General features: G+C 44.3%; 3 protein-coding genes across 5 annotated transcripts in view; all 3 read right to left on the minus strand.

Annotated features, from left to right (window-relative positions):
- Nucleotides 1-14428: 14428 nt before the first annotated feature.
- LOC115171931 (uncharacterized) lies at nucleotides 14429-16057 on the minus strand. Of its 2 annotated transcripts, none has more exons than XM_029729182.1 (2): nucleotides 14992-16057; nucleotides 14429-14853 (listed from the first exon to the last, which is right to left on the minus strand). In XM_029729182.1, exons 1-2 carry the CDS (start codon nucleotides 16000-16002, stop codon nucleotides 14794-14796), a joined length of 1071 nt encoding a protein of 356 aa, XP_029585042.1. In that variant the 5' UTR covers nucleotides 16003-16057; the 3' UTR covers nucleotides 14429-14793. The 2 variants fall into 2 exon arrangements, with proteins under 2 accessions (XP_029585042.1, XP_029585041.1); XM_029729181.1 differs by having other exon boundaries at nucleotides 14923-16057.
- Nucleotides 16058-16183: 126 nt separating this feature from the next.
- LOC115170521 (uncharacterized) lies at nucleotides 16184-17439 on the minus strand. The gene is made up of 2 exons (XM_029726735.1): nucleotides 17367-17439; nucleotides 16184-17297 (listed from the first exon to the last, which is right to left on the minus strand). Exons 1-2 carry the CDS (start codon nucleotides 17384-17386, stop codon nucleotides 16184-16186), a joined length of 1134 nt encoding a protein of 377 aa, XP_029582595.1. The 5' UTR covers nucleotides 17387-17439.
- Nucleotides 17440-18069: 630 nt separating this feature from the next.
- Nucleotides 18070-22632, minus strand: part of LOC115171932 (WD repeat domain phosphoinositide-interacting protein 1) — a 30622-nt gene continuing 26059 nt past the window's right edge. Inside the window, exons 12-15 of one of the 2 annotated variants that reach the window (XM_029729184.1) lie at nucleotides 21998-22137; nucleotides 21670-21770; nucleotides 18205-18285; nucleotides 18070-18168 (exon numbers count right to left, since the gene is read on the minus strand). In XM_029729184.1, coding sequence (XP_029585044.1) covers nucleotides 18235-18285; nucleotides 21670-21770; nucleotides 21998-22137 — 292 coding nt within the window. In that variant the 3' untranslated portion in view covers nucleotides 18070-18168; nucleotides 18205-18234. Of the gene's footprint in view, nucleotides 18286-21669; nucleotides 21771-21997; nucleotides 22138-22632 lie in introns of both variants that reach the window. The other variant, XM_029729183.1, reaches the window with a different exon arrangement.

The raw sequence follows: 22632 nt of genomic DNA on the forward strand, positions 1-22632 counted from the left end.
AGAGCGCGCTCTTCAGAGAGCAGACTGATGAAATAGCCTTTCCAGGAGCGCACATGTGGCCAGAGACTCCCTGTCTGGGTGGAACAGGTTTATTCCAGTTCTGAGCCAACAACACCCACTTATACAACATTTAATATCGTAATAACAACCTTATCTAACCGGTGTTTTGCTAACAGAAATCGATATGAAATAGCTAGGGATGAGGGTAATTCTCCAACAAGACACGTGTATAGATGTTCCGTCCTGTGTGAATGTAGGTAGTGGGTCTTCATAGGCCCCACCCCAGTATTATAGATTAGAGACCCCATTCTTAGCTTGTCACTAGTTACCACAGCCATTTTTGGTCTTCATTTAAGATTAGGTTAGGCATAACGTTAGCTGTGTGGTTAATGTTTGGGTTAAGATTAGGGTTAGGTATTTACATCAGATTTTAAGAAGATACATTGTAGGAATAGGCGGGGTTTATGACTCTGTGGTTGTGGTAACTAGTGACGACCTTTGTCCTGTCATCAGATGACGTTGCAGTGAGCCACAACCAGGATAGATTATAGACTATCGCTAAAAGTCCACTGTGTAGTCTATAGCCTAGTTCTCTAGGCTAGGTTCATTCCAAACATACTGAATTTAATGTGGGAATCCTCAAATTCCGATGTACTGTAAAATAGACTATTGATTATGTGATTTGAGTCAGTATTAGCAATGGCATCATATACCAGGGAGGACATAGACATTCTGTGTGTGACCAGTCTTGTATGTTCGAACATACGAGACTGGTCACACACAAAATGTCTATGTCCTCTTTTGTTGACCCAGTCTTGTTACATGTTTATAGAATGTATACGTTTTAAAATACATCCTCAGGAAAAAAATGTGACCGTGATCAATGCACTTGTCTCGGCTGACCTAACCATTACCTCCCTCACCCTACGTAGTCAGGGGAAATGACGTTGCACCAGCAACACCGCTGATATTGCGATGAACAACACGCAAGACTTCACAATCACACCGTTACACACAGCACCTGCACGGGTCTTCATCCCCCATAGCGTGGTGGCTATGCGACCAAAACAGCGGAGAAGTTAACCCTGGCGCTTCAACGCTCTTACTTGTTGCGGAAATTCAACCACTATAGTATGCTTTCACTTTGTACATCTACAATAGAAATACTCTAAACACAATGATTGGGTAATGAATCCTTCTAACCTAAGGTCTGGTACCCGATCTACAACGAATCTCAACGTCCTAGGAATCTCGTTAAACCTGTTTTACGACAACAACAAACTGCCAGCTCATAGTAGGTTTAAGGATGACGTTAAGACACTGCCTAGACAAACTCTGAGCCAAAATCAATTTATAAAAGTTGATCTCCGCTGGTAATCATGACAGTTTGAGGTACCGCAAAGGAAAGATAGTGAAGACGCTCATTGACATTGTTGTAAATGATGGGGAATAACCGATGGTAATGAGGCATCGCCAGCTGTTAACTACAGCGCGCTTCAGACAAGGACAGTGAATGTACATCAAATGTTGTAATGGTAAAACTGTGATATCATTTTCGCCTGACAAGATCACTTTGCCTACTCTTATTTATTGCCTAATATGTTGGGATTCATAACCTTTTTGTTTTTTTTAAACAATTCTGATTGTTTTTTGATTATACCGTTATGTCAACACACTCGTCTCTCACCGGTTTAACAAATCTAAATCGCTTTTGATACAGTAGACATCAATTAAGTCACTTGCCGATAATGTTGCATACAACGTTTGAAAGGCCTATAATTTTAATCGAACACAATCAAATGTTACATAAGATGTCTTCAATTTAGACATATTTTTTTTAACAACGTGATGTTGCGCTCCAAAGGGATACATTGAAATAACATGATGTAGGTAACTAAAGAAAGAAATAAAAACGTGTTTCTTTATTAGCCTCGTGATTGTGAGTATATATTTAGGCATGTCTGTGAAATAGGCCTCGTAAAATAATTGTCAAAAGATAAAGACTATTGTAGCATGTAGGTCTTGATGATTTATGGATTGATCATATTTGTCACGACTTCCGCCGAAGTCGGCTCCTCTCCTTGTTCGGGCGGCGGTCGACGTCCCCGGCTTTCTAACCATCGCCGCTCCATTCTTCAATTATCCATTGGTTTTGGCTTGTTCCATTCACACCTGGTTTGCATTCCCCAATCACACTAATTGTATTTATTCCTCTGTTCCCCCCTCATGTCTTTGTGTGAAGTTATTTGTGTGTTACGTGTTGTACGCACTGGGCTAAGCGTTTGTTATTTTCCGTGTGTTCTCACGAAGCTTATTGCTATACATTTATGTTGCGTGACATGTGCGCTATACACTTTGCCTTGCTGGCTGGAGGAGGTTTTTGACGCAGCTGCGTCCATCTGTATATCTCTCTTGCCGTAATAAAGTGTGCGCCTGTTCACAATTCTCTGCTCTCCTGCACCTGACTTCACCACCAGTACGCACACGCCTGACAATATTACAACATAAATATCTAAACAGTGTTTTTAACCACTCCAAAGCAATTACAATGGGGCGCAGGGACCACTGACTCGCTGCATTGTTTTCTATTATCCAGATACCTGCTGGTTCCTCTTAACTGGTTAGGACAGCTCATGAGGTGTCCTAAATATCTGCCGACTTTAGTGGAGTCATGACTAAAGAGGCTTCATGCATAGCTTTTTTTAACCATAAGAGTAAAATGTCTCTATTCTCAGCACTTACGACCATTTGTTTAACTTTGTGACGCTTTGTGCGTACGGGCCCTGTTGTTTGGAGGGTGTCTGAATGTAAACCCAATGTAAGTGTTATGATACACTGAAACTGTTGTCAAACAGAATTTACGTGCTCTGACTAGTCTTAAACACCCAAAGTGGTTATTTCATCTGAATATTGGTGTTTTTAAGAGAGTGTTGTGAAAAGACGTTTAGGGGTTTTCCGTGTATGTAAAAGGCAGCATCAAAACACCTGTGTCTCTTATACGATCACATGGTTAACAAATCCAAATGGATTATATCCTAAATATTGATTGTTGATAAGGGCCTATGGACAATATTGTTTATGGAATTCCAAATTTTTTCATTGCTTTATTTAGACCGACTAGAAACAGGAGACGGAAAAGGAGTGAAAGTGGGACAGGCAGAAGCGGAAAATTGGACCCACCACTTCTGGGGCAGTAAGATGGTACATTTCATTGAAATTTCCTCTGAATTTTACACAATCAACCACACAGCCACACTTTTAAAAAACGTTTCTGTGGTGAATTGAAATTGACTCAATAAATAACCAACATATACTCTATAAAAATGAATGCAAGTCATTTCAATGATTTTTTTTAAATTTCATTTGACCAACATTCGTTTTTAGAATAAATCTAACTTAATATGTTTCTCAAAATGTAAGTATATTTTATATGAGGATAACCAAAAATTCAGAACATTTTGTGATTGAACTAATTGTCACGCCTGCTCCCCCTCCCCCACCCGCTCCCCCACCCGCCCCCCCTCCAGCTCCCCCTCCAGCTCCTCCCCCTCCAGCTCCCCCTCCAGCTCCCTAGGCACCAGGCTACCCGTCATCATACGCACCTGTTACCATCATTACGCGCAGCTGCGCTCATTGGATTCACCTGAAATCCCTCACTTTGTTGATTGCCCCTGCATATATGTCTGCTCCTCTGTGTTGATCCCTGTAGTAGCATTGTTTGACGTGTCGCGTTTATGTCAAGACACTGGCCCTGTTCCGTTGCATGTCCGTCTGTATTAAATGGTTCACTCCCTGTACCTGCTTCTCATCTCCTGCGTTGGGCCTTACACTAATTAAGAAGTATGGTTTTAAACTCCTTGCACTTCCTTTCTGGCCATGTGGTTCTGTTTTTAGAGGATTGTGGGTAATTCAAAAATGTTTAGACTTTATGTTTGCATGTTTGAATAAATAAAAATGTATGAGTATGAAGCAGCTTGTATCATGAGGTGTTAGGATCATGAGGAAGGGACAACGTTTGATGATGAGATCACCCTTTCCCACATTTCCAACGGTTAATGGTACATGTAAATACACTATCCTGCGATGCTGTGAAACCTTCAGTTACTGTTGGTGGATTGAGCTCTGTGCTCAACAATACCTGTCAAAAGGGATTTAAACTGGCAAATAATCAGATACACTAATCAACTAAAATCCCCCAGAAGAAGGTATCTAACACTAGACAGGAAACACTAGACAGGAAACACCATGAAAGTGTTTAGACGTTTTTTAGAGAGCTAGCGACTGGAAGGAGCTGCAAAAACCACTCAAACATCTCTTAATTTAAAGACTCAGTCATGGACACTTACTGACAGTTGGGGCTGCTTTGTGTGATGTATTGTTGTCTCTACCTTCTTGCCCTTTGTGCTGTTGTCTGTGCCCAATAATGTTTGTACCATGCTTTGTGCAGGTACCATGTTGTGTTGTGATGTTGTCATGTTGTGTTGCTACCATGCTGTGTTTTCAGGGATCTAATTCTGCACTAAACAGATCTTGAAACACCATAATAGTGTTTTCAACCGTTTCCAGTAGTCCTCCCTCTCAGTGGTAAGGTATTACGCAACACTTGATGTTGGTGTTACAACACACTGTGTCATGTTTCAGAACATCTCAGTATGACGGGTTTCAATACTCCAGCAAAGTTAAGGTTTGGTCTCCTTCAAGTTGGTGTTTTGGTGTTACAAAACACGTCCTTTTAACAGTGTACGTCATACTGCTGGCTCTACCTTTAACCTAGCCACTGTCCCAGGCCTTCCCCCCACCTTCGTTAGAAAAAGCATGGGCACCCAAGGCTACTTTTAACCCTGTACCTGGGCATCCAAGGCTACTTTTAACCCTGTACCTGGGCACCCAAGGCTACTTTTAACCCTGTACCTGGGCACCCAAGGCTACTTTTAACCCTGTACCTGGGCACCCAAGGCTACTTTTAACCCTGTATCTGGGCATCCAAGGCTACTTTTAACCCTGTACCTGGGCATCCAAGGCTACTTTTAACCCTGTACCTGGGCATCCAAGGCTACTTTTAACCCTGTACCTGGGCATCCAAGGCTACTTTTAACCCTGTACCTGGGCACCCAAGGCTACTTTTAACCCTGTACCTGGGTACCCAAGGCTACTTTTAACCCTGTACCTGGGTACCCAAGGCTACTTTTAACCCTGTACCTGGGTACCCAAGGCTACTTTTAACCCTGTACCTGGGCATCCAATAGCTTTTTTCTTCTATAGCAGCATTAGAGTCACTCCAGTGATTATGTTAGCTCTAGTGTTATTTTTTTGAGCAGTGTGTTTCTATTACCGAGGTTGACACTAAGGATGTGGAGCGAGCAGGAAGGAATAAACTAGCCAAGTCCCGTTGCCCCCTTGTTTAAGCAGTTTTATACCGTTTCCTCTTCCGGTATTACAGGAATGTGGTAGCAACTTACTTCAAAGAATGACTTCAAGACATGAATCCCAAAGACACTAACCAGCCACACTGCACTGCACTGTACTGCACTGTACTGTATCAAATCATCCCTAGTGATGCTTGTTTTAATGAATCCCAAAGAAACAAACACATGATTCATGGTGTGTGCAACGCCAGGGTTGTGGGTTCGATTCCCACGGGATGCCAGTACAATTCTTTTTATTTTTTTTTATTAAAAATGCATGAAATTAAATGTATGAAATGTATGCATTCACTACTGTAAGTCGCTCTGGATAAAAGCGTCTGCTAAATGACTCAAATGTAATGTAAATGTAAGAGGTTATTACTGTGTAATAAATTACCATTTTACTACGTAATTTATTAGTGAGTATCTGGGCCGTGTGTATCAGGCATCTCAGAGTAGGAGTGTTGATCTAAGATCAGTTTTGAGATCATAATGCATGAGATTACATGGACAGGGGGACCTGATCCTAGACCAGTACTCCTACTCTATGACTCTGAATACTGGTCCTTTTAGATTACATGGACAGGTGGGACCTGATCCTAGACCAGCTCTATGACTGAATACTGGTCCTTTTAGATTACATGGACAGGGGGGACCTGATCCTAGACGAGCTCTATGACTGAATACTGGTCCTTTTAGATTACATGGACAGGTGGGACCTGATCCTAGACCAGCACTATGACTGAATACTGGTCCTTTTAGATGACATGGACAGGGGGGACCTGATCCTAGACCAGCTCTATGACTGAATACTGGTCCTTTTAGATTACATGGACAGGTGGGACCTGATCCTAGACCAGCTCTATGACTGAATACTGGTCCTTTTAGATTACATGGACAGGGGGACCTGATCCTAGATCAGCTCTATGACTGAATACTGGTCCTTTTAGATTACATGGACAGGTGGGACCTGATCCTAGATCAGCTCTACGACTCCTACGCTTGATACAGACGTTGATTTCTGTGTTGGTTTTGCCATGGTTGAGTCTGTGTTTACTCTGAGAGGGGACGGTAGAGATGGTGGTAGAATGAGCAGAACAGCAACCTTCAGAGATATCTTCTGTTAATGGACTGTGTTCTCTTGGCAATCATCTATCAGCCTGAGATAATCAATGGGGAGTGGCCATTGTGATACAGATGTAACTCAAGCTCTTCTCCTGGAGCCCTATCTCTCATACAGCCAAGTGATCATCTCATTCAAGCTGCTGAAATTTGAGATCGTTGCAATATTTAAACAATTCAGCTATTTTTTTAGATTTTTTTTATTGATCATGATCCCAGTAACTTTTGTTCTATAAATCTGTGTTCAAATTGAAAGCCATAGCTCTGGTCCATGGAGTTACGTGTGTTCATATTGAAAGCCATAGCTCTGGTCCATGGAGTTACGTGTGTTCATATTGAAAGCCCTAGCTCTGGTCCAGGGAGTTACGTGTGTTCATATTAAAAGCCCTAGCTCTGGTCCAGGGAGTTACGTGTGTTCATATTGAAAGCCCTAGCTCTGGTCCAGGGAGTTACGTGTGTTCATATTGAAAGCCCTAGCTCTGGTCCAGGGAGTTACGTGTGTTCATATTGAAAGCCCTAGCTCTGGTCCAGGGAGTTACGTGTGTTCATATTAAAAGCCCTAGCTCTGGTCCAGGGAGTTACGTGTGTGGCTTGCTGTATGTAACGCCGTGGACCAGAGCTATGAAACCCACAACATGTCTGTTATTTCGTCCGTCAGTTCTCTTTGACCCACTGTCTGGACCAGGACAGGCATGTGCATTGTATTATTGTTGAGACACAATCTTCAGGTCTGACTGATAAGATTAGGTATGCAGGTCTGACTGAGAAGGTCCTATTAGTGTGCACAAGCCAAAGCATTATTACTTGGAGTGAAATCTCTCTCTCTCTCTCTCTCTCTCTCTCTCTCTCTATCTCTCTCTCTCTCTCTCTCTCTCTCTCTCTCTCTCTCTCTCTCTCTCTCTCTCTCTCTCTCCTCTCTCTCTCTCTCTCTCTCTCTCTCTCTCTCTCTCTCTCTCTCTCTCTCTCTCTCTCTCTCTCTCTCTCTCTCTCTCTCTCTCTCTCTCTCTCTCTCTCTCTCTCAATTTCATTTAAGGGCTTTATTGGCATGGGAAACATATGTTTACTTTGCCAAAGCAAGTTAAATAGATAATAAACAAAAGTGAAATAACAAAAAAAAGAAGGAATAGAGATATTTAAAATGTCATATTATGTCTATATACAGTGTTGTAAACATCAATATGGGTTGTATTTACAATGGTGTTTGTTCAGCACTGGTTGTCCTTTTCTTGTGGCAACAGGTCACAAATCTTGCTGCTGTGATATTTCACCCAATAGATATGGGAGTTTATCGAAATTTGATTTGTTTTCAAATTATTTGTGGGTCTGTGTAATCTGAGGGAAATATGTGTCTCTAATATGGTCATACATTTGTCAGGAGGTTAGGAAGTGCAGCTCAGTTTCCACCTCATTTTGTGGGCAGTGTGTACATACCCTGTCTTCTCTTGAGAGCCAGGTCTGCCTATGGCGGCTTCTCTCAATAGCAAGGCTATACTCCCCGAGTCTGTACATAGTCAAAGATTTCCTTAATTTTGGGTCAGTCACAGTGGTCAGCCATTCTGCCACTGTTTACACACTGTTTAGGGAAAATAGCATTCTAGTGTTCTCTGTTAATTTGTTAATTCTTTCCAATGTGTCAAGTAATTATCTTTTTGTTTTCTCATAATTTGGTTGGGTCTAATTGTGTTGCTGTCCTGGGGCTCTGTGGGGTCTGTTTGTGTTTGTGAACAGAGCCCCAGGACCAGCTTGCTTAGAGGACTCTTCTCCAGGTTCATCTTTCTGTAGGTGATGGATTTGTTATGGAAGGTTTGGGAATCACTTCCTTTTAGGTGGTTATAGAATTTAACTTCTCTTTTCTGGATTTAGAAAGTTAGCGGGTATCGGCCTAATTCTGCTCTACATGTTTATTTGGTGTTTTACGTTGTACACTGAGATATTTTTGCAGAATTCTGCATGCAGAGTCTCAATTTGGTGTTTGTCCCATTTTGTGAAGTCTTGGTTGGTGAGCAGACCCCAGACCTCACAACCATAAAAGGCAATGGGTTCTATAATTGATTGGTATGTTGGGTACTTCAGTAAATAGTACCCGCAAAACACCAGTCTCAACGTCAACAGTGAAGCGGCGACTCCGGGATGCTGGCCTTCCAGGCAGAGTTCCTCTGTCCAGTGTCTGTGTTCTTTTTCCCCATCTTAATCTTTTTGCTTTATTGGCCAGTCTGAGATATGGCTTTTTCTTTGCAACTCTGCGTATAAGGCCAGCATCCCGGAGTCACCGCTTCACTGTTGACTTTGAGACTGGTGTTTTGCGGGTACTATTTACAGAAGCTGCCAGTTGAGGACTTGTGAGGCATCTGTTTCTCAAACTAGACACTCTAATGTACTTGTCCTCTTGCTCAGTTGTGCACCGGGGCCTTTTACAAGGCCGGGTGCTGCATAGGAACACCTATGTGAGAAAGCTATTCATTGACTACAGCTCAGCGTTCAACACCATAGTGCCCTCAAAGCTCATCACTAAGCTAAGGACCACTAAGCTAAGGACTAAGCTAAACACCTCCCTCTGGAACTGGATCCTGGACTTCCTGACGGGCCGCCCCCAGGTGGTGAGGGTGGGTAACAACACATCTGCCACGCTGATCCTCAACACGGGGGCCCCTCAGGGGTGTGTGCTCAGTCCCCTCCTGTACTCCCTGTTCATGACTGCACGGCCAGGCACAACTCCAACACCATCATTAAGTTTGCAGATGACACAACAGTGTCACCGACAACGATGAGACAGCCTATAGGGAGGAGGTCAGAGACCTGACCGTGTGGTGCAGGGACAACAACCTCTCCCTCAACGTGATCAAGACAAAGGAGATGATTGTGGACAACAGGAAAAGGAAGACCGAGCACGCCCCCATTCTCATCGACCGGGCTGTAGTGGAGCAGGTTGAGAGCTTCAAGTTCCTCTGTGTCCACATCACCAACAAACTAACATGGTCCAAGCACACCACGACAGTCGTGAAGAGAGCACGACAAAACCTATTTCCCTCAGGAGACTGAAATGATTTGGCATGGGTCCTTAGATCCTCAAAAGGTTTTACAGCTGCACCATCGAGAGCATCCTGACGGTTTGCATCACTGCCTGGTATGGCAACTGCTCGGCCTCCAACCGCAAGGTACTGCAGAGGGTAGTGCGTACAGCCCAGTACATCACCGGGGCCAAGCTTCCTGCCATCCAGGACCTCTATACCAGGCGGTGTCAGAGGAAGGCCCTAAAAATTGTCAAAGACTCCAGCAACCTTAATCATAGACTGTTCTCTCTGCTACCGCACGGCAAGCGGTATCGGAGTGCCAAGTCTAGGTCCAAGACACTTCTAAACAGCTTCTATCCCAAAGCCATAAGACTCCTGAACATCTAATAAAATGGCTACCCAGACTATTTGCCCCCCCTTCTACGCTGCTGCTACTCTCTGTTATTATCTATGTATAGTCACTTTAATAACTCTACCTACATGTACATATTACCTCAATACCAGTGCCCCCACACATTAACTCTGTACCGGTACCCCCCGTATATAGCCCCACTATTGTTATTTTACTGCTGCTCTTTAATTATTTGTTATTTTTATCTCTTACATTTTAGGTATTTTCATAAAACTGCATTGTTGGTTAAGGGCTTGTAAGTAAGCATTTCACTGTAACCTGTTGTATTCGGCGCATATGACAAATAACATTTGGCGGGCAGCTCTGGTGACTGTTGACTGGCGGGCAGCTCTGGTGACTGTTGACTGGCGGGCAGCTCTGGCGACTGTTGACTGGCGGGCAGCTCTGGCGACTGTTGACTGGCGGGCAGCTCTGGCGACTGTTGACTGGCGGGCAGCTCTGGCGACTGTTGACTGGCGGGCAGCTCTGGTGACTGTTGACTGACGGGCAGCTCTGGCGTCTTACACCTGGCGAGGCTGGGCTGATGCACTAGCCTCCTGATGCGTGGGGCTGGTACCGGGCGGACTGGGCTGTGCGTCCGTATAGGCGAGATGGTGCGTACCTCAGCGTAACATGGCGCCCTCCACCTCATACGCACCTCCCTGTAGTCACGGGTAGCTGGCTTACGGCTCTTCCCTAGCCTGGCCAAGCTACCCGTGTGCCCCCCCCAAAAAAAATTATTGCGGCTGCCTCTCGGGTTCCCTTAGCTCCCTTAGTTTGTCCTCCCAGAATCGTCTTTCGTCCTGCCAAGTCCATTCCTCCACTTTTTCCTCCTGTGGCTTCCTCCTCTTCCGCTGCTTGGTCCTTTGGTGGTGGGTGGTTCTGTAACGGTTGTCTTCAGAGATGGACCAAGGCGCAGCGGGATTGTGGACACTCATGTTTATTAAATCAACAAAACAAGTAAAGTATCCACTGGAAAACCAAAAACAGTACTCACGACAGCAAACAGTTTTGCAGGCTCACAAAGCAAGTGCAAAAACAACCACCCACAACCCCAAAGAAAAACACACACACCTATATAGGACTTCCAATCAAAGGCAACTCAACACACCTGCCTTCAATTGGAAGTCCCAATCAACAACACAAACATTCCCAACACAAACATGCCACGTCCTGACCCCAAAACTAAAACACTAGCTCCATCTGCTGGTCAGGACGTGACAATATCGACATAACCTGAAAGGCCGCTCAGCAAGGAAGAAGCCACTGCTCCAAAACCGCCATTAAAAAGCCAGACTACGGTTTGCAACTGCACATGGGGACAAAGATCGTACTTTTTGGGAGAAATGTCCTCTGGTCTGATGAAACAAAAATAGAACTGTTTGGCCATAATGACCATCGTTATGTTTGGAGGAAAAAGGGGGAGGCTTGCAAGCCGAAGAACACTATCCCAACCGTGAAGCATGGGGGTTGCAGCATCATGTTGTGGGGATGCTTTGCTGCAGGAGGGACTGGTGCACTTCACAAAATAGATAGCAACATGAGGCAGGGAAATTATGTGGATATATTGAAGCAACATCTCAAAACATTAGTCAGGAAATTAAAGCTTGGTCGCAAATGGGTCTTTCAAACGGACAATGACCCCAAGCATACTTCCAAAGTTGTAGCAAAATAGCTTAAGGACAACAAAGTCAAGTTATTGGAGTGGCCATCACAAAGCCCTGACCTCAATCCCATAGAAAATTTGTGGGCAGAACTGAAAAAGCGTGTGCGAGCAGAGAGGCCTACAGATCTGATTCAGTTACACCAGCTCTGTCAGGAGGAATGGGCCAAAATTCACCCAACTTATTGTGGGAAGCTTGTGGAAGGCTACCCGAAATGTTTGACCCAAGTTAAACAATTTAAAGGCAATGCTACCAAATACTAATTGAGTTTATGTAAACTTCTGACCCACTGGGAATGTGATGAAAGAAATAAAAGCTGAAATAAATAATTCTCTCTACTATTATTCTGACATTTCACATTCTTAAAATAAAGTGGTGATCCTAACTGACCTAAAACAGGGAATTCTTTATAGAATTAAATGTCAGGAATTGTGAAAAATTGAGTTTAAATGTATTTGGCTAAGGTGTATGTAAACTTCCGACTTCAACTGTATATGTTTTTGCTGTTTGTTCTTTGTTATAGAGCCAAAAAGATTGGAGAAGTGGTTTATACATCTCCATTTTGGATAGATAACTCTTTGTGTTGGTTGTTTAGTGTTTTCCAATTTTCCCAGAAGCGTTTGGATTTTTGAATTCTTCAGTTACATTGAGCTGATTTCTGACCGTCTGTTTTTTCTTTTTCCGTAGTGTATTTACAATATACAATACTTTATTATTTAATATATACAATACTTCTGTATTGTTTTAGTGATTCACCACAGTGAAGGCGTAAGCTCAGGTTTTCTGGGTCTCTATGTTTTTGGTTAGATAGGTTTCTCAATTTCTTTCTTCGGTTTTTGCTTTCTTCGTCAAACCATTTGTCATTGTTGTTAATTTTCTTAGGTTGTCTGTTTGACATTTTTAGATTTGATAGGGAAGCTGAGAGGTCAAATATACTGTTTAGGTTTTCTACTGCCTAGTTTACACCTTCACTATTACAGTGAAACGTTTTGTCCAGGAAGTTGTCTAAAAGGGATTGAATTTGTTGTTCCCTAATTGTTTTTTGTTAGGTTTCCACACTACTTTCCTTCCATCTATAGCATTTCTTAATGTTACTCAGTTCCTTTGGCTTTGATGCCTCATGATTGAGTATCGCTCTGTTCAAGTAGACTGATTTTGCTTTGATCTGATAAGGGTCTCAATGGGCTGACTGTGAATGCTCTGTGAGTCTCTGTGTTGAGGTTTGTGATAAAGTAGTCTACAGTCTCTCTCTCCCTTCTCTCTCTCTCTCTGGACTATTTAGGAGCAAGAGGCAGTGGCTCGTGTGAGGCACGTGTAACACTAATGAGTCAACAGTCTCTCTCTCTCTATTCCTCTCTCTCTTTCACTCTTTCCCTCTCTCACTCTCTGGCTCTCTCTCTGTTCCTCTCTTTCTCTCTCTCTTGCTCTTCTCTCTCTCAACAGACTCAGTGGCATGTGCAGTGCAACACTGATGAGTCAACAGTCAGGTCATTATTAACCTAAGGCCTAGCCTTATCGGGTTGCAAAATTCCAGTAATTTGACCCAAATTCACAGGCTTTCTAGAAATCCTGGTTGGAGGATTCCAGGATTTTGTCCATAATCCCTCATAATATTTTTGTGTTTTTTTTTTTTTTACACATATTTAACCCCTTATTTTTGTTGGCACTAAACTTCCTCCTTTCTTCTGTGTTTACTTTCAGACAAGTCCCGTGACACTTGTGGGGGTCGTAGAGTCAAACGGAGAACACCATCATGTTTGGGAGAGTCTCCCCTTTCCATAGTGGGGTCATATTAGTTTGGAAGCTACAGATGTTTTTGTGAGATGACCGATTTTGGGGATGTCTCATGGTCTTACCGACACCGTTGTAGCTCAGCCACCTTCCACTGCAGATGCGGAAGGTCGTCATTGGCTGATGTGATGGATTGAGACGCAGCCCCTGCAAAAAACAACAACTGATATCTCAACTTTAAACTGACGGATTGTGATGGGTATTTTTTAATTATGTTACTTAGATAGATGCATCAACTGACTCTTAAGGATTTGAAATCACTACAAGGCTGCCGGCTAGAGCAGTATGGATGCTGTCTTAATTGGCCTGTCACCTCACCACCATCAACCACACACTGCTACTCCCGAGTGGCGCAGCGGTCTAAGGCACTGCATCTCAGTGCTAGAGGCGTCACTACAGACCCTGGTTCGATTCCAGGCTGTATCACAACTGGCCGTGATTGGGAGTTACAGAAAGACTAAATATGAAGGCCTTTTCTACATAGCTCAATTCTGATATTTTTCTGTCACTAATTGGCCTTTTGACCAATCAGATAAGCTCTGAAAATATCTGTTCTGAAAAGATCCGATGTGATTGATCAAAACACCAATTAGTTTAAAAAAAAATCTGAATTTGGCTGCCTGTGTAAACACAGCCTTAGATGACCATAGATGCTGATTTAAGGTCATGTTTGTCCCTCTAATGGTTAAGGTTTGGGTAAGCTGATCTTAGTTCTGTGGCAAATTCTATACAAGGATAGATTGGCTACTACATCCAAGGCTGTGTGTGGACTCAGTGGCCTAATAATATAACATCTGTCCAAAACATTCCTTCCTCCCCTCCCTTCCCTCTCCTCTCCTCTCCTCTCCTCTCCACTCCTCTCCTATCCTCTCCTCTCCTCTCCTCTCCTCTCCTCTCCACTCCACTCCCTCCCTCCCCACTCCCTCCCTCCCCTCTCCACTCCACTCCCTCTCTCCCCTCCCTTTCCACTCCCTCCCCTCCCTCCCTCCCTCCCTCCCTCCCTCCCTCCCTTATTAAAGATAAATAACCACTCAACAAGTCAGGTGATTTGCATAATTCCATTCCTACTTCAGTCTACTTCTTTATTTGTTTGTTTCTGTGTAGTTTCTTTTTTGGTCTTGTGCAATCCGCAAAACTTCGCACTTTTACAAATGATATCATCGGGCCGCACATACAAAACGACCTGCTGGATCGTGTCCAATAGGTGTACATGTAAACATTTAATAAGTATCAATACATCCAAATACACAGAATTAAAACAAAATAAACATCATAATAAAAACTGTTAATCTCCTTTACGATTAAATACCATAATGTTAATAATAATAAAATAATAACAAACATAATACAAAGTTATGATGATGGTATAATTAAACAATTTAATTATTCTATTATAAAATATTTTTTTGTCAAGTAATGTATGTAGCTATAAAAACCGTGGTTATATTTGCGACATGTCCGTCATGCACCTGGTACAGTAGAGTCTTAACACACCAGAGACAGATCACACACATGGTCTCTGGTACTTCCACATGCACCTGGTACAGTAGAGTCTTAACACACCAGAGACAGATCACACACATGGTCTCTGGTACTTCCACATGCACCTGGTACAGTAGAGTCTTAACACACCAGAGACAGATCACACACATGGTCTCTGGTACTTCCACATGCACCTGGTACAGTAGAGTCTTAACACACCAGAGACAGATCACACACATGGTCTCTGGTACTTCCACATGCACCTGGTACAGTAGAGTCTTAACACACCAGAGACAGATCACACACATGGTCTCTGGCACTTCCACATGCACCTGGTACAGTAGAGTCTTAACACACCAGAGACAGATCACACACATGGTCTCTGGTACTTCCACATGCACCTGGTACAGTAGAGTCTTAACACACCAGAGACAGATCACACACATGGTCTCTGGTACTTCCACATGCACCTGGTACAGTAGAGTCTTAACACACCAGAGACAGATCACACACATGGTCTCTGGTACTTCCACATGCACCTGGTACAGTAGAGTCTTAACACACCAGAGACAGATCACACACATGGTCTCTGGTACTTCCACATGCACCTGGTACAGTAGAGTCTTAACACACCAGAGACAGATCACACACATGGTCTCTGGTACTTCCACATGCACCTGGTACAGTAGAGTCTTAACACACCAGAGACAGATCACACACATGGTCTCTGGTACTTCCACATGCACCTGGTACAGTAGAGTCTTAACACACCAGAGACAGATCACACACATGGTCTCTGGTACTTCCACATGCACCTGGTACAGTAGAGTCTTAACACACCAGAGACAGATCACACACATGGTCTCTGGTACTTCCACATGCACCTGGTACAGTAGAGTCTTAACACACCAGAGACAGATCACACACATGGTCTCTGGCACTTCCACATGCACCTGGTACAGTAGAGTCTTAACACACCAGAGACAGATCACACACATGGTCTCTGGTACTTCCACATGCACCTGGTACAGTAGAGTCTTAACACACCAGAGACAGATCACACACATGGTCTCTGGTACTTCCACATGCACCTGGTACAGTAGAGTCTTAACACACCAGAGACAGATCACACACATGGTCTCTGGTACTTCCACATGCACCTGGTACAGTAGAGTCTTAACACACCAGAGACAGATCCACACACATGGTCTCTTGGTACTTCCACATGCACCTGGTACAGTTAGAGTCTTAACACACCAGAGACAGATCACACACATGGTCTCTGGCACTTCCACATGCACCTGGTACAGTAGAGTCTTAACACACCAGGAGACAGATCACACACATGGTCTCTGGTACTTCCACATGCACCTGGTACAGTAGAGTCTTAACACACCAGAGACAGATCACACACATGGTCTCTGGTACTTCCACATGCACCTGGTACAGTAGAGTCTTAACACACCAGAGACAGATCACACACATGGTCTCTGGTACTTCCACATGCACCTGGTACAGTAGAGTCTTAACACACCAGAGACAGATCACACACATGGTCTCTGGTACTTCCACATGCACCTGGTACAGTAGAGTCTTAACACACCAGAGACAGATCACACACATGGTCTCTGGTACTTCCACATGCACCTGGTACAGTAGAGTCTTAACACACCAGAGACAGATCACACACATGGTCTCTGGTACTTCCACATGCACCTGGTACAGTAGAGTCTTAACACACCAGAGACAGATCACACACATGGTCTCTGGTACTTCCACATGCACCTGGTACAGTAGAGTCTTAACACACCAGAGACAGATCACACACATGGTCTCTGGTACTTCCACATGCACCTGGTACAGTAGAGTCTTAACACACCAGAGACAGATCACACACATGGTCTCTGGTACTTCCACATGCACCTGGTACAGTAGAGTCTTAACACACCAGAGACAGATCACACACATGGTCTCTGGTACTTCCACATGCACCTGGTACAGTAGAGTCTTAACACACCAGAGACAGATCACACACATGGTCTCTGGTACTTCCACATGCACCTGGTACAGTAGAGTCTTAACACACCAGAGACAGATCACACACATGGTCTCTGGTACTTCCACATGCACCTGGTACAGTAGAGTCTTAACACACCAGAGACAGATCACACACATGGTCTCTGGTACTTCCACATGCACCTGGTACAGTAGAGTCTTAACACACCAGAGACAGATCACACACATGGTCTCTGGTACTTCCACATGCACCTGGTACAGTAGAGTCTTAACACACCAGAGACAGATCACACACATGGTCTCTGGTACTTCCACATGCACCTGGTACAGTAGAGTCTTAACACACCAGAGACAGATCACACACATGGTCTCTGGTACTTCCACATGCACCTGGTACAGTAGAGTCTTAACACACCAGAGACAGATCACACACATGGTCTCTGGTACTTCCACATGCACCTGGTACAGTAGAGTCTTAACACACCAGAGACAGATCACACACATGGTCTCTGGTACTTCCACTTCTCTTCCAAGGTGCCTTCTGGGACGGAGCCTTTGTGACCTTGATTTAGTTTGGAGTTTGTCCTCTTGGGAATACTCAAATCGGTTTCATTGGTTCCATTATACAGGAAACCGCTGGTTCCCGACCTTATGTTTGCCGGGTTAGTGTACCACCAACTAAATTTGGCTCTGCCCAGAGTACCCCTGAAGTACCCCCTCATGTGCATTTTGACCAGTAGGCCTATGGTCTCATGAGTCTTCTCTAGTACCCCCTCTAGTACCCTCTCCTAGTACCCCTGGGTTTGGGAACCACTGAACTAAACTAAGCACATCCCTGGACTGTGTACCAAATTGCACTATATTCCCTATATAGTGCATTACATTTGATCAAAGCCCTATGGGCCTGGTCAAAAGTAGTGCACTAAATAGGGATCAGAGCCCTATGGTCCCAGTCAAAAGTAGTACACTATTTAGGGAATAGGGTGCCCTTTTAGGACACAGCGGTGTTTGACATTATATATTTGACCCAGGACTGTAACACACCCCAACACACCGGGTCACAAACACCCAGTCCTGCCCCCCCCCCCCCAATTAGAAATCATAATTATTATTATTTATTTTTTAATCACTTAATTCAAAAAATAACTTGGCACACTAAAATGAGAGTCTTTTTTCCCTCTCGTTTATTTTGTCCTGGGTCATGTAACGGCTCTCCTGGAAGTCCTGTGGTTCCAGACCAGGTGTTAGTGTGTTCTAACGTGTACAACAGACACCTGTCTGTCTGTCTGTCTGTCTGTCCGCCCGCCTGTCTGTCTGTCCTCCTGTCCTTCCTTCCTTCCTTCGTTCTACCCTCACAGACGACGCCCCTGGCCACCTCGAGTTCCGTCGCGGCACCAATTTATCTACCAAAACACCAAAACAGACCGGGGTCAGGGGTCAGGGGTCAGGGGTCAGGTTGAATGGTTTTGGTCATAGTCTTGTTATAATAGAGACAACAGGGTTAAGGTTCCTTCCATGTCATTTCAGGCTACGTCCCAAATGGTATCCTATTCCCTGTAGTGCACTACTTTTAAACCAGAGCCCTATTTCCTATATGGTGAACGACCAGGGTCAAAAGTAGTGCACTATATAGGGAATAGGGTGACATTTGGGACGCGAACCTCAGTCAATTCAAATGTAATTCCTGAACTGACTGAATTGAAATGGAAATGACCCCGACCCTGAGAGACAGACTAAAGATAACACGTCCACCTTTACCAATATCAACATCAAGGGGGGAAAAAAATGTTTTAGAAAACACTCCACTAACTAAGATAAATCCTGTGATGAATGCTCTTAGATAAGGTTTTTCTAGGACCAGACACATGGGACAGACTAGACAGAGGTGTACAAACAGACTTCGTTATTCGTTCTAAAACACACAGTCATGCCAAGAAGTTTAAAAACAACATCATTATTGTAGTATGGTCAGGTGGACATGTATCACGGCTTCCCTTCTCAGAGAATGTGACAGAACTACAGGTTAACCTTCATTTCAATAGGACATATAACCTAGTAGGGCATTACATAGGCAGCCTTTCCCCAACCTCTCCTCCCCAGCCTGTCCATGTACTATTACAACCTCTCCTCCCCAGCCTGTCCATGTACTATTACAACCTCTCCTCCCCAGCCTGTCCATGTATTATTCCAACCTCTCCTCCCCAACCTGTCCATGTACTATTCCAACCTCTCCTCCCCAGCCTGTCCATGTATTATTACAACCTCTCCTCCCCAGCCTGTCCATGTACTATTCCAACCTCTCCTCCCCAGCCTGTCCATGTATTATTACAACCTCTCCTCCCCAGCCTGTCCATGTACTATTACAACCTCTCCTCCCCAACCTGTCCATGTACTATTACAACCTCTCCTCCCCAGCCTGTCCATGTACTATTCCAACCTCTCCTCCCCAGCCTGTCCATGTATTATTACAACCTCTCCTCCCCAGCCTGTCCATGTACTATTCCAACCTCTCCTCCCCAGCCTGTCCATGTATTATTACAACCTCTCCTCCCCAGCCTGTCCATGTATTATTCCAACCTCTCCTCGGCAACCCCCAGCCTGTCCATGTACTATTCCAACCTCTCCTCGGCAACCCCCAGCCTGTCCATGTATTTGAACTGTTCCAGAACTAGCACACCTGACGCTACAACCGGTCAACGAGCACTTGACTACTATAATCAGGCGCCAGTTCAGGGCTACAACATCATTGTGAAACGTCCCCGAGGAGAGATTTGAAAAAGGCTGACAGAGAGAATCATGGGCTCTCTCTATACCCAATAGTGGCCAATAAAGCAACATAGAATCTTCTCTTTATGCACTGATCTAGGACCAGTATTGCACTTAACCTTCATATAGTAAAGGTCAGGACTGGCCAGGAGTATGCTGATCCTAGATCAGTGCTTAGGAGCGACTTCTACTTGCTTACAGGTTGCACTGAGCAATGGGAACTCACACGGGGACAACAGCACATCCTTGTGGATTAATATAACAATTACACCAACAGAACTGGCCACATGCAACTAGGATTCAATCTGATCGCGGGTTATCGGCATTGCGACTTTTAAAGGCAATATCCGATTGAGTTGACATATGCAGCGTTTACCGTAAATGGAATCCCTGCGAACGCGGGAACATTTCCTGCCTATCACCCAGGATCTAATTTAATCCCGGCCTATACATCTGAACGGTTCTTTCAAACCCCCCATTTGATTCATTATACACGTCATATTAAGAAGGTAACACTTATAAAATCACATATAAGCCAAAATAACTATTCCAGAGAAATTATGTATTAAAGTAATACCGGTAAAACCCATTGGAACAGTCGGCATTAAAACAAACCTTATAAAACCTACTGACTGCACAAAACATTATGAACACCTGCTCTTTCCACGACATAGCTTTCACCCCAGATTCACCAGGTCAGTCTATGATCCCTTATTGATGTCACTTGTTGAATCCACTTCAATCAGTGTAGATGAAAGGGAGGAGACGGGTTAAACTCAATATTAGGAAGATGTTCCTAATGTTTTGTTCACTCGGTGTATACTGTAGGATTTAAGCCCATTGTTTTGTAGGAGTTAGTGTGGAGGCCTTGCTAACTGGGCCGATGTTATAAGGGGTAGGGAAGGGGACTAGTTTGTAGTAGAGTAGGGGTTAAGGAAGGGGACTAGTTTGTAGGAGAGTAGGGGGTAGGGAAAGGGACCTTCCGGAGACACCTGAAACCCCACCTCTTTAAGGAATACCTGGGATAGGATAAAGTAATCCTTCTAACCCCCCCCCCCCCCAAAAGATTTAGATGCACTATTGTAAAGTGGTTGTTCCACTGGATATCATAAGGTGAATGCACCAATTTGTAAGTCGCTCTGGATAAGAGCGTCTGCTAAATGACTTAAATGTAAATGTAAATGACTAGTCTGCAGAAGGGAAGGGGGAAGGGGAATAGTTTGTGAGAGGGTAGGGGATAAGGAAGGGGACTAATTTGTGGGAGGGTAGGGGACTAGTTTGTGAGAGGGTAGGGGTTAAGGTAGGGGACTAGTTTGTGAGAGGGTAGGGGTTAAGGAAGGGGACTAGTTTGTGAGAGGGTAGGGGACTAGTTTGTGAGAGGGTAGGGGACTAGTTTGTGAGAGGGTAGGGGACTAGTTTGTGAGAGGGTAGGGGACTAGTTTGTGAGAGGGTAGGGGACTAGTTTGTGAGAGGGTAGGGGACTAGTTTGTGGGAGGGTAGGGGATAAGGAAGGGGACTAGTTTGTAGGAGGGTAGGGGTTAAGGAAGGGGACTAGGCTAGTACTATAGTTCCTATGTTTCTAAATGGAACCCGGTTAGCGCCTGAGTGGAATATAAAGACAGTAGGGTCAACTCTGTACATGTGCTCCTCTGATCCTACTTATGCCCTTCCAGACTCAGTATCCCAGAAGCACTACTGCTGCTCACCACAAATGAGAGGATGTCCTTTAGTTTCTGAAGGCAGTAGGGTAGAGTTGCACCCTTTCCTTTTGTCTAATGCTATTCCAGGTTGAAATATCTCACTTTGGCCAAACTCTGCTTCTCTCAGTCTCTGGCTAGCTAGCCAGGCTACTGTTTCTGTATAGGACCAGGCTAGGAGAGTTAGCATGACTACTGTTTCTGTATAGGACCAGGCTAGGAGAGTTAGCATGACTACTGTTTCTGTATAGGACCAGGCTAGGAGAGTTAGCATGACTACTGTTTCTGTATAGGACCAGGCTAGGAGAGTTGCTGGTTGCTCACTGGAGGAAACTCGTTCTCATCATCCAGACAGACGGGACCAGCGGCAAACTCATGTTCTGGGATCACCTCGCCCTTCTTAGCCCCACCATCCTCAGAGTAACCTGGGGTAGAGAGGAGAGAGGTTACAGGTAAAGTTATACACACACACCCTTTCAGATACAACACAAATCTCTCTTTCCGTCCATCTCTGTCTCTCTGTCTTCCTCACTCTCTCACACACAATATTTATCTCTCTCTCTCTCACACACACACACACACACACACACACACACACACACACACACACACACACACACACACACACACACACACACACACACACACACACCTGTAAGCGTGGTAGTGACTGGACCGGTGGTTGGTATGGCAACAGTGGCGGCGTATGATGGACATGCCTGGATGGGCACCGTGACCTCTGACCCTTCTGACTCCACCCCCTCCTCCTTGTCCTCATCCTCACCAAACAATCTGAGAGAGGGGGAGAGAGAGAGGGAGGGGAGAGAGAGAGAGAGAGAGAGAGAGGGGGAGAGAGGGAGGGGAGAGAGAGAGAGAGAGGGAGGGGAGAGAGAGAGAGAGAGAGAGGGGGGGAGAGAGGGGAGGGGAGAGAGAGAGAGAGAGAGGGGGGTGAGAGAGAGAAAAATCAGCAAGAGAGAGCAGCAAGATTTGTGAGCTGTTGCCACAAGAAAAGGGCAACCAGTGAAGAACAAACACCATTGTAAATACAACCTATATTTCTGTTGATTTATTTTCCCCTTTGTACTGTAACTATCTGCACATCGCTACAACACTGTATATAGACATAATATGACATTTGAAATGTCTTTATTTCTTTGAAACTTGTGAGTGTAATGTTTACTGTACATTTTTTCTTGTTTATTTCATTTTTGTTTATTATCTATTTCACTTGCTTTGGCAATGTAAACATATGTTTCCCATGCCAATAAAGCATAAATACTAGGTCTG

This window comes from Salmo trutta, chromosome 32 (assembly GCF_901001165.1).
Source record: "Salmo trutta chromosome 32, fSalTru1.1, whole genome shotgun sequence".
NCBI classification, from domain to species: domain Eukaryota; kingdom Metazoa; phylum Chordata; class Actinopteri; order Salmoniformes; family Salmonidae; genus Salmo; species Salmo trutta.